The sequence below is a fragment of the Lethenteron reissneri genome, chromosome 18 (genome assembly GCF_015708825.2).
Source record: "Lethenteron reissneri isolate LAM-NWPU_2019-01 chromosome 18, ASM1570882v1, whole genome shotgun sequence".
NCBI lineage: Eukaryota > Metazoa > Chordata > Hyperoartia > Petromyzontiformes > Petromyzontidae > Lethenteron > Lethenteron reissneri.
Window position 1 is genome coordinate 438,659 of NC_083796.1, and position 11,558 is coordinate 450,216.

General features: G+C 56.9%; 1 protein-coding gene across 1 annotated transcript in view; it reads right to left on the reverse strand.

Annotated features, from left to right (window-relative positions):
* LOC133343610 (thrombospondin type-1 domain-containing protein 4-like) overlaps positions 1–8,142 on the reverse strand; it is a 16,296-nt gene extending 8,154 nt beyond the window's left edge. Inside the window, exons 1-4 of the mRNA XM_061553301.1 lie at positions 6,814–8,142; positions 1,337–1,545; positions 1,008–1,212; positions 109–284 (exon numbers count right to left, since the gene is read on the reverse strand). Of these exons, the coding sequence (XP_061409285.1) occupies positions 109–284; positions 1,008–1,212; positions 1,337–1,366 (411 nt within the window). The 5' untranslated portion in view covers positions 1,367–1,545; positions 6,814–8,142. The remainder of the gene's footprint in view (positions 1–108; positions 285–1,007; positions 1,213–1,336; positions 1,546–6,813) is intronic.
* Positions 8,143–11,558: the final 3,416 nt, after the last annotated feature.

The window sequence follows — 11,558 nt, forward strand, 5'->3', positions numbered from 1 at the left end:
GGCCAAATCACCCCCTCGTCTGCAATGCCGGCCTTCGTAGTAATTTACTAATAGCACTTGCCCCGCCGTTTTGAAAGGTGAGGAATCTTTGTCTTTGTGTTCACTCACGTAGACGTCCACGGGCTCGCTTGTTGGGCCCCGCGCCGTCAGGGTCTCCCCGGGGCCCGCGGGGCCCTCACTCGGCCGCTGGTAAACAAACTCCGTGCCAGCCGCACCGAATCGGCCCGGCCGGTCGATCGCCCAGTTCCCATTGACAATTGGCACGCCGGTGTGGCTCATCAGGGCTGTGCACACACACATGCACACACGTACACATTTACATGTATATATGTACACATGTACACGTACATGTACACATATACACGCGCACACACGCACACATGTACACGCGCATGCAACAACAACCACTGTTTGCCATTAAGGGACGGTGACATCACCATGGCGCTTCTGCCAGGCTATGTTTACTTTAAGGCCATTTGAAGTGTCAAACGCATGCTGGCAGGAAGTCACGGAACAGACCCAGGTGCCATTGGTTGAATGACTGAGATGACTGGCCGATGCACCACCGATGCCCCCTACTGTGAAAACTTGCTGTTTAAGCCACCCAGCGCTTCGCTTGTTGTTGTGAGCGTTGCTCCTCTGCCCTCCGCCGTTGCTGGAGGGCGACTCCTCCAACTGCCCAGTAGAGTCCTTCAGGAGCCTCTTGCACAAAAGCCAATCTTGACTCCGCTGATAGCAGTCAATGGCAAGTCCGTGAGCCCCGATGAAGGCTGGCACGACACAGAAGGGGGTGGGTGGCCAGCACCACGCCCGTCCGCCTTTGTCTCCCTAGTGACGATGTTTACACACTCTACCAGATACAAATTTGAGACCGAGTCGACCTAGGTGAGGCCCGGGACCGCTTCAAATAATCGTCACTGGTGTTAGCTAACCAATGCACTACCGCTCCCCACGCGCCACACACACGTACGCACACGTATGTATGTACACACCGTGTGCGCACATACCCAGGTAGTTGCGTGAGCGGGTGAGCTCGGAGACGCGGATGTGGGTGGCGCCTGCGGGGATGGCCACGACACGGTGGTAGCCTGGCTCGAGTGCAGCCCTGCGGAATGTCCCAGCTACCACGCGGCAAGCGCCGCCGTCACCACCGCATGTGCCGCAGCGGTCGTCCGCCAGCCCCGAGCCCAGCAGCCCGTCACAGCCCACGCGCTGCTCGCCACACAGGGACACACCGCATCACGCCACGCCACACCACACCACACAGCGCCACACCGCGCCACCAAGGCCGGGATTAGGAGTGGAGGCCCGGATGTTGGGCGACGGGGGCACTCACCTTGCACTGCCCGGTCACGCACACGTGCATGGCCGCGTCCGTGTGTGCAGGCTCAGCGGGGTGCCCAAGGGTTCCAGGGGGCCCAGTCAAGGGGGCGGGGGGGCCCTCCCCCACGCAGGAGGTCCCGTCGACGACCTGCTCCGCGTGGCGTACGTAGAACTTGAATCCAACCGCTTTGCAGTTCAGCTCACAGCGGTGCTCCACGCGCACTACAGCGCACACACCATCACCATTACCACCATCACTACCACCGCCATCATTACCACCATCATCACAACCACCATCACGACCATCACCACCCCCCTCCCCAGCGTGCCACTGACAACGACCGTGAGTGGGAAAAGAACGGGGAGTCACCGGGTTCGTAGCGCGATGAGCAAATCAACGTACCACCGCTCCCCACACACACAACAGCAGCTAATGTTCACCACTACGTGGTGGTGACATGGCGACAGCTATTGTACCAGGCTAGGTGCACACACACAACTATTTGGTGATTCAAATAGAGGGGAGGGGGTGAGGGTGGGAGGTGAAGAGGCCCCCCTGAACTTGGGATGATAACAGGAACCCCTTGGGCCACCCTGGGTTCCCCCTGGGCATCTCCAGGGCGCCCCCTGCCCTCTCCATCCATGTGACTCGTAACCGCAGCTCCCGGGACACAGCAGAGGGGGAGCAGCTTCCCTGGGGGAGCCCACGGAGTCTCCTGACTGGTTCCGTGCCGCGTGCCGTGCGGTTTCATAATCAGAATCACAATTATGCTGAAGGAATAATGTTTATGTGGAGGGACTGTTATGTGAAGGAGGTGGCTTATATGCCTGTTCCTTCACAATTAAATATAGGACCGCAGAGATTGGGCAATTGTTGGTAGCACCGGTTCTGGCTGCCTTCCCATGCCTCGAAATCGCTCACTTCCTCTCCCTCCCTCTCCCTCCCTCCCTCCCTCTCCTCCCTCTGCTCCCTCTCCTCCCTCTCCTCCCTCTCCTTTTTTTTACGATCAGTGGAAACAAGAAGATGCTCGGTGTATTCGGCACTTTGCTTCGTTCATCATTTCGTAATTTTCTTTTCTTTTTAAATAATAACTTTGCTTTATGTAAACCCCCACCTCTCGCTCGCTCACTCTCTCACTCACTCTCTCGCTCTCTCTCGTTCTGCACGCAGCCCTTCTCGCAGTCTGACGGCCTCCGACGGGTAGCTCATAACTGCATGCAGAGCTCCCCATCATCTGCCACCGAGCACATGGCCTCCTCCATTGCCCACTGCTCCTTGAAGGCAGGCACGGCGTGGGTCAGCCGCGCATGGCGAAACTCCAGCCACACCCTGGCTCCGACCAGAGCGCGGAAGATGCCCACGCTGCTGGCCGGACGTTTCCCCTCCAGGGCCACCTTCCTCGCCCTGTAAATGGCGAGCTTGACATAGCCGACGAGCACGTTGACCAGCCCCTGAAGATGTTGGGGTCCGTCGCCCTTTTGGTATCCAAAGATGAGGACCGTCGGGGAGAAGTGGAGGCTGAACCTTAGGAGGATGTTTTTGAGGACCTTGAACAACAAGTCCAGGCTCTTGCACTCCACGTATTGGTGCGCCACCGTCTCCACTTTACCGCAGAACCGGCACTCCGGGGACGTGTCGGTGAAGTGCGCCAGGGAGGCGTTGGTGGTCATGGTGCCGTGGGCGATGCTCCAGCTGAGGTCACCAATGCGGTTGTATGTCGGGATGGAGTAGAGTTGCCTCCAGCAGCCTCTCCGGAGAGATGCAGGGCAGGGCTTTCCTCCAGGCATGGTCCTTGTGGTTCCTCAGGGTGTCCTGTTGGTGAAACCGGACCATGTAGGAGTAGAGCACATTCCTCGTTACATTTGCGAAGGCCACCTCCGGTAGGTTTTCTAGCCGGCACAGGTTGTGATTCGCCTTCGCTTGTCGGCATTGGCGATGCAGTGGCACGACGGAGAGCTCTGGTGGAGAGGGACCGAGAGGGGCCTCGTCATCCCCAATGCCGATGGGGGGCGTTCTCCCCGCTGCCGCTGAGAAGGCTCCCTTGGCTTCGGCCAGGTTCCGGGCAGCCACACGGAGCGACTGCAGCCCTGTCTTTGCGGCCATATCTGCTGGTCCGAGCCACCGGCCCCGTGTTCCAGGCTTCACCAGATCTCCCATCCTGGTGAGCCGCGCATTGGTGAGGCGCCTCTCCATGCCGGGGGTGGCAGTGGTGGATGGCAGTTCGAAGACCAGATCTTTGGCCAATCGCGGTTGGTTCAGCCTCCGGCGAGGGAGCTCCATGTCTGCAGGACGTTCCTGTAGAAATGTGGCAGCTGTCCCAGTGGGAGGCCCTGCAGGTCCAAGTAGAATAGTTGTTTGGAGCACTGCAGACCCCCCAGCTGTTTCAGGAGGAAGGAGGCCGTGACGCTCCAGGTCGGTGCAGGGGTGGCATGCAGGAACTTTTGTGCGGCCTGCAGTCGGAAGGTGGCCAGCTGACTCCGCACGTACACCAGCCCGTGACCGCCCTCGATCAGTGGCAGCCGCGACCCGGTGTCCTCCGCCCGACCAGAAGAAGTCGAGGACTCGCTTCTGAAGTGCGTTGATGAGGCTCATGGGGGGGTGCAGGGAGAAGAGTCGGTGCCACAGCATGGACGTCACCAGCTGGTACACTACCAACGTCTTTGTCCTGAAGGTGAGGAACTTGCACAGGCGACTCCAGGTGCCCAGCCGCTCCTTCACCTTCTCCTCTAGCTCTACCCAGTTCCTTTGCGGTGGTTCCTCCTCTGGTCCGAGGAACACCCCCAGATGGTGCAGCGATGTTGTGCTCCAATTGATGGTTTTTGCCTTCTCCGGACACTCGGTCATGTCCCACGCTCCAACCAGTAGGCCGCTGCACTTTTGCCAGTTCATTTTGGATGAGGAGGCCTTCTAAAAGACCTCCTGACACTCGTGCAGCAGGGCGACATCATCCAGGAAACGAAGGATGAGGAGGATGTCGTCGGCGTATGCCGTCAGGACCAACTTGACACTTGGTTCCCTGAGCACCAGGCCGTTGAGTCTCCGCCTTATAAGACTCAGGAAAGGCTCTAATGCTAAGGCATAAAGTTGGCCCGACAATGGGCATCCCTGTCTCACTCCTCGCTCGAATTTTACCAGGGCAGTGAGGGCGCCGTTGACCTTGATCATGCACTCCGCCTTGGTGTAGAGTAGGCGGATCATTCGGACAAAGCCATCTCCAAAACCAAAGGTCTTGGTGTTGTGGGGCACCATGCCTCTCACGATCCGCCAGAAGATGTGGCTAGGTGCACGGAAGTGGTACGGCCCACGCGATGGGTTGGTGTTCATGCGCTTACGCAGGAAGGCCAGGTACTTCAGCTTGTTCCTGTAGAAGTTGCCCGAGATGTTAATTCCCTCACATCGTACAACTACCACTTTGTGACCAATTAGGATCTGCTCTCTTCCTCCCTCCCTTCCTCCCTTCCTCTCTCCTCCCTCCCTCCCTCATTTTTATTATCAGAGGAAACAAGAAGATGCTCGGTCTCCTCCCTCCCTCCATCCTGCTTAGGGAGGTTAACGACAGCTGCGCTCGTTACAAACGCCATGACGGTTTTGTTGCAATCGGCACCAAGAAGGACGCGGAGTTATTTATTTTGCTTGTTCACCCAGAGGTAGGGGTGTTGCTGCAGCGGCTGCTGCTGCTGTGCGTTCAACGTCCCCGCGTAGGGGTGGATGCATGGAAGAGAGAGGTGCGACCCGGGGGGAGCACTCAGGGTGGTGAGAGTGCAGTGAGAGAGGGGAGTGGAGGAGGAGGACAGGAGACCGGTGAGAGCAGTGGAGACGGTGACGCACCAATACGTGGAGTGCAAGAGCCTGGACTTGTTGTTCAAGGTCCTCAAAAACATCCTCCTAAGGTTCAGCCTCCACTTCTCCCCGACGGTCCTCATCTTTGTGTAATGAAAGCCTATGTCCGGCTCACGTGGTGATCGGCTCTGCCGGTCCTGCTCTACAGCCAATGGGGGGAGAGCCTGGGAGCATGGCCCTGGCGTGATCGATGGATGTCAGCTAGGATAATTGGTTCTGCTGGTCTTGGCCTCAGCCAATGGGAAGACAAGTCAGGGGCGTGGTCCCGGGAGTTGATGGGGGAATCTGGAACATTCAGCGCAGGCTAATAAGGATTGGCTGGAGCGTACCACGTGACCCAGTCATTAAATAAGGGAGGAGCCGAGGGACACATGGTCAGACAAGGAACGAAGAGAGAGAGGGGCCACGCGCGAGCGGGGCTCCGAGTGCCACATGGCGGTGCATCTCTTGCGATCTGTCTGCCCACTTCCCGTTACCTGCCAGCAACGGGGAGTGCTTGTGAACTGAGATAAGTATATAAAAGGACCGATTCCACAAGCCGTCTCCAGAGTATTATTACATTGGTGTCAGAAGTTCTTCTGGGACCGTTTGGACAATCTTTCTCGATGTCCAAGCACCTCAGAAAAAAGAACCCACCCGACCCTCCATCGGAGGAGGTTGTGGAGACGGACGAGGACGATGTGCTGGGAGCTACGGCTCCTCTGCCTCCGGCTGCTGCTCACCTTGATGCCGCTCATCGTTGACGGGAGGAAGAAACGACCACCTCGAGGGCGGACGAAGGATGGCGGCTGATGGCGGAGCAGATCGAGTCGCTCCGCGCGATTTTGCTCAATTTGGTGACAGCGGTCGCGTCCTCTACGGCCCTGGGTCGGCCGCCAGCGGTTCAGCTTAATGCCGAGGACCAAGATCTTCGGCGGGAAACGACGTCCGCCATCGCTCCTGCCACGCGGGGGGTGGCCTCCATCTTGGGCGGGGCGACGGCGACGGAGCCGTTGGACGCCATCTTGCACGAGGCTGACACCATGCGGCCACCGGACGCCATTTTGACGGAGACGCGCAGAACGCGGGAAGTGGAGTATGAGACACTCGAGGCGTCTGCCTGCCACCGCGGACATCATCTTCCACAGATCAAAGAATTTATCGCCGGGGGCAATTGGAGTGCTTTTACGTGGCGCTTCGAGTCGGCTTTTAGATCCGTGCGTTGGACGGAGGCGGAGGCGCTGGAAGCGTTGCCCACGCTGCTGGATGATGTTTCCCTGGCGATCTTCCGATCCATCCCGGCGTCCAAGAAGAAGACGCTTCGTGATGCTTTCGCAGAAAATGGCGGAGTTTTACGACCCACCGACGGCAGCCACGAGAAAATTTATGTCACGTCGTCGAGGATCAGAGGAATCGCCTTTGGCTTACCGGGGGGCGCTGGTGGCGTTAGCCATGGCCGTTTACCCCGACGCGACTGGCTGATCACCTCGATCCTCTCATTCTTTCCTGTATGCTGGAGCTGTCCCAGGAACTCAACATCTCGCTGCCGGTATGCGGCCACGAACCGCTTACATCGCGATGGGTGGCGCGCTGCTTGGACGCTAAATTTAACCTCAAGCGCTGGGATCAGATGGCGGCATGGACGGGAAAACCGGAAATTGATGGCCCACCTTTGGGGTGGTCTCCACGACGGGTCGTCCACTGCTCCAATGACTCCGGCGACGACGAGGTGGTGGCTGCTGTTCCGCACTGGATTCTGAGACGATGGCTGCGCGACCAGCATGGTGACTACGCGGGCCGACCACGTGCGGGGGCTGGGTCAACCGACCGTCGGCCGACGACGGCCACGTGTTTCAAGTGTGGCCGACGAGGCAATTTTGCCCGCGACTGCCGCTGCCGACCTCTGCCTTCGCCGCTTCCGCCGAGTGGACCTCCATCTCCTCCACCGGGCGCGGAGCCGCGACACCCTCGGGCGAGTCGGCACAAATCGGACACCCGGCAGGTCTTGTCACATCATTTATCCACTCGCACACATAGTTGCACTTCAAATGATAACTGTGGTTCTTCTGTGTCATTACCACGCTCTACTACACAATTGAAAAAATTGGCTCGTAGGGTTGTGGCTGCGGCGTCGGGCTCATCGACGGTACGAGGTACCATCGAGGGCATTGACGTCCGTATTTTGGTGGACACTGGCGCGTCTGCCACCATCATTTCCGATGTCATTTTTCATCTTTTGTCTATTCCCACGTCACGAATCCGCCCGGTTAATGACGCGTGTGTAGCCGCAAATAGGGGTAGCATGGGTATTTCGGGCAAGTCGATGTGCGTATTGCTATCGGTAATATTACCGCCAAAGGATCGGTGTTGATTTCTCGCTCACTGGCCATCCCATGTCTATTAGGCACGGATTTCTTGCGCCGCATGCCACTTAAGATACTGGTCGACCAGGATTGTTTATAAATGCTGGGGGGTCGTAGGATGTCGTTCTTGCCTTCCCTGCTGGCCCATTCGCCCCCGTGTAACGCAGTTAACGCCATGGTCGCTGCCATGGTAGAGGTTCCATCTGGCTCACAAATGCTTATCCCGCTGTGTTACTGTAAACCCTTTCAGGTTAAGGACGGTGTGAGGGGCGTGCTATTATCCCCGCCGAATTCGGTGTCTAAATCTTTTTCCCTGGTGGCGGCTCAAACAATCGTACGGCCGGGTCAGGCCCCGTTCATACAGGTGTTGAATGGTGACCCGGACCAGGTCGTTGTTCCGGCTGGATCGGTATTGGCTCACGCCACTACCGATTTCACCAGTTTTGACGGAAAGCCACATATTGAAACACCCACCGATGGACGGCCGCACGACCGTTCACAGGAACGGTGGATCGCGGACTTGTGCAGGAAAAATTCCTCTTTATCGAACATGCAAAGGACTTCTTTGCATTCATTGTTATTACGGTATGCGGACGTTTTCAGTAAAAATGATTTGCATCTCGGCCATACCTCGCTTTTGTCGCACCATAATGACACCGGTGCTACGCCTCCGACTTGTATGCACCTGCATCGCATGAGTCCTGCTGAAAGGGAACACGTGCGCGGCGCGGTAGACGAGATGTTGGCGGCAGATATTATTTCGCCGTCCAACAGTCCTTGGGGCGCGCCGGTGGTACTGGTTAAGAAGAAGAATGGTGGAACGAGATTTTGTGTAGATTTCCGCCGGTTGAATAAGATATTCGTGGTGGACGCATATCCTTTACCGCGGATGGACGACTTATTGGACGCTTTATCAGGGGCAAAATTCTTCTCCACCCTCGATCTGTCCTCGAGCTTTTGGCAGCTTCCCCTCGATGACGCGTCGAAACCCAAGACGGCATTCCGCACGCCGCAAGGCCTCTTTAAGTTTAACCGGTTACCGATGGGCTTGAATGCGGCTCCGGCGACGTTTCAATGCCTGATGGAACTGGTACTGGTGGGACTACAGTGGGAGACATGCCTCATATATTTAGACGATATCATCGTTTTCAGCCGCACGTTCGAGGAACACCTCCAACGACTGGAGACTGTTTTTCAGAGAATGCGTTCGGCTGACCTAAAGTTTAAACCGAAGAAATGCCACCTTTTGCAACACTCTGTCCGTTACTTGGGTCATATCGTCAGTTTGGACGGCGTGTCCACTGACCCTCAGAAAACGCAATGTGTCCGAGAGTGGCCCACACCCACTTCGGTGGGCGACGTTCGGCGTTTCATTGGGTTTGCATCCTACTATCGCCGGTTCGTTAAGAACTTTGCCACACTGGCTAAACCACTGCATGTTCTGACGGGCAAAAATCAGAGGTTTAAATGGGGTCCAGAGGAGGAACGCTCTTTTCACTCGCTTCAGGATCACCTCGCCACGGCGCCTACGCTCGACTACCCAGACTTTTCCCAGCTGTTCATCCTTGACACGGATGCTAGCGATATCGGCATCGGGGCCGTTTTATCGCAACGTAAAGACGGAGTTGAGCGAGTGGTTGCATACGGCAGCAGGGTTCTGTCCCCTGCAGAAACACGATATTGCGTGACGTGGCGGGAACTTTTGGCGATCAAACATTTTGTCCGGCTGTACCGGCCCTACCTGTATGGGAGGAAATTCCTCGTTCGCACTGATCACGCGGCTTTGCAATACTCGTTAAAATTGGACCAACCATCAGGCCAACTGGCTCGGTGGTTGGAATCGTTACAGGAATTTTCCTTCGATATCACGTACCGCAAGGGTGCTCGCCACGCCAACGCGGACGCGCTCTCCAGGTTACCACCCATTCCCCCGTGTGCTTGTCTGATGGGTATGCACCGCTGTGCAGCGCCGCCTACCTCGCCCTGTGCGGTTATGGGAGCGATGTCGAACGAGGACAGCCAGGATGTACCAGTGGGCACTGATGATACCCTGCGGCTGCTGCACTCGGTGTGGCTATGCGAGCAGGAGGCCGATGCCTCTCTGGCTCCGCTGCGGAAACTGATCGGGAAACCGAGAGCTCATTTGGCGGGATGGAAATGGCAGATGTTCCGGGGCCGGGCGGGACTATTGATGTGTACTGATGGATTGTTTGACCGATCACGCCTGGTCGTGCCTACATCCCTTCACCATGACCTGCTCCACTCTCTGCACACTGACAAATTAATGCACCTCGGCGTGCAGAAGACTTTGGCCGCAATGCAGAAAGATTTCTTTTGGCCCGGCATGACGGCAGACGTTAACGACTTTGTCCGGTCATGCCATGATTGTGCGAAGAGGAAACAACCTCGGAAACATTATGTGCCGCCACTACGTTCCATTGAGATATCCCGTATCAATGAATTAGTCGCTCTGGACATCCTGGGGCCGTTCCCTCCATCGGCTAGGGGCAACAAATACCTTCTGGTCGGGGTAGAATATTTTTCTCGATTGCCTATGGCCTGGCCTCTGCCTGACTAAACGGCCGCGTCCATCACCGATGCTTTCTTGAACGGTTATGTCATGGATAAAGGGGCACCCGAGAGGCTGCTCACAGATCAGGGACGTAACTTCTCCTCCAAATTGTTCAAGGATGTTTGCGATGCGCTGGGCACCAAAAAAATTCGCACTTCTCCCTTACCATCCGCAAATGGATGGCATGGTGGAACGATTTAACCACACCCTTTCGGCTATGCTTTGTCACATGGTGAGTGAAAAACAGACCGATTGGACGGCCTACCACATGGTTCCTCACGCGTCCACGGGATATTTGCCATTTTTCCTGATGTATGGGTTACAGAGGCGCGAGAGGCCGCCAGATGCGCGATGGCCCGTACGCAGGCAAGGAACGAGAGGTGTGCGCGTCGATCGCGTACTCACATGCCCTGGTTGGTGGGTGATCTGGCATGGCTCCACTGCTCTCAGGTGCCAGCGGGCACATCCCCTAAACTGCACTGGCCTTGGCGGGGGCCTGTGACATTGGTGGACATTCGGAACCCACAGAGTGTTCGCGTCCAATACGGAAAACGTCGGTGGTACGTCCATTTGTCGCGACTCAAACCCTACGTTGACCCGCGTGCCGACCCCTCATCTCCACTTATTGACCTGCCGGGGTCTGCTGTGCCGAATATGCCGCTTGCCTCACCCGTTGATCCCCAGCAGGACTGTGTTGTGCCTCCCGCAGATGAACAGGTTTTGAGGGCTGATGAGACCCCCGCCGTCCCTCCTCCAACGGGACCTACCCCGGATACGACCAAAACCGAACATTCTCCTTCTTCTTCTTCACGTCAACCACTTCCTGCAGATACGGCGGCAAGGCGACCATGTGCAGGAAGCGAAGAGGGTCCCGCGGCGCGTACGCGGTCGAAATCTCCTCCGTTTCGATAGCATTGATTGCCTTGCGGTCCCTTCCCTATTGTTACTGCGCTGCAGGGGCGCCCTAATGTATGTCTGTTGTTCATGGGTGATTTTGTTTTTGTTTTCGGCGCATAGACGCCTGTTTTACCCCTTTCCTTGTTAATGCGTCTTAGACGCCCTAATAAGCAACTTTATGGGATCGGCTTGTCACCCTTTTCCCAGCCGAGACGGCTGACTTTTTCACCGGCGGGGGGTGATGTAATGAGAGCCTATGTCCGGCTCACGTGGTGATCGGCTCTGCCGGTCCTGCTCTACAGCCAATGGGGGGAGAGCCTGGGAGCATGGCCCTGGCGTGATCGAGGGATGTCAGCTAGGATGATTGGTTCTGCTGGTCTTGGCTTCAGCCAATGGGAAGACAAGTCAGGGGTGCGTCTCTTGCGATCTGTCTGCCCACTTCCCGTTGCCTGCCAGCAACGGGGAGTGCTTGTGAACTGAGATAAGTAAATAAAAGGACCGATTCCACAAGTCGTCTCCAGAGTATTATTACATTTGGATACCAAAAGGGCGACGGACCCCAACATCTTCAGGGGCTGGTCAA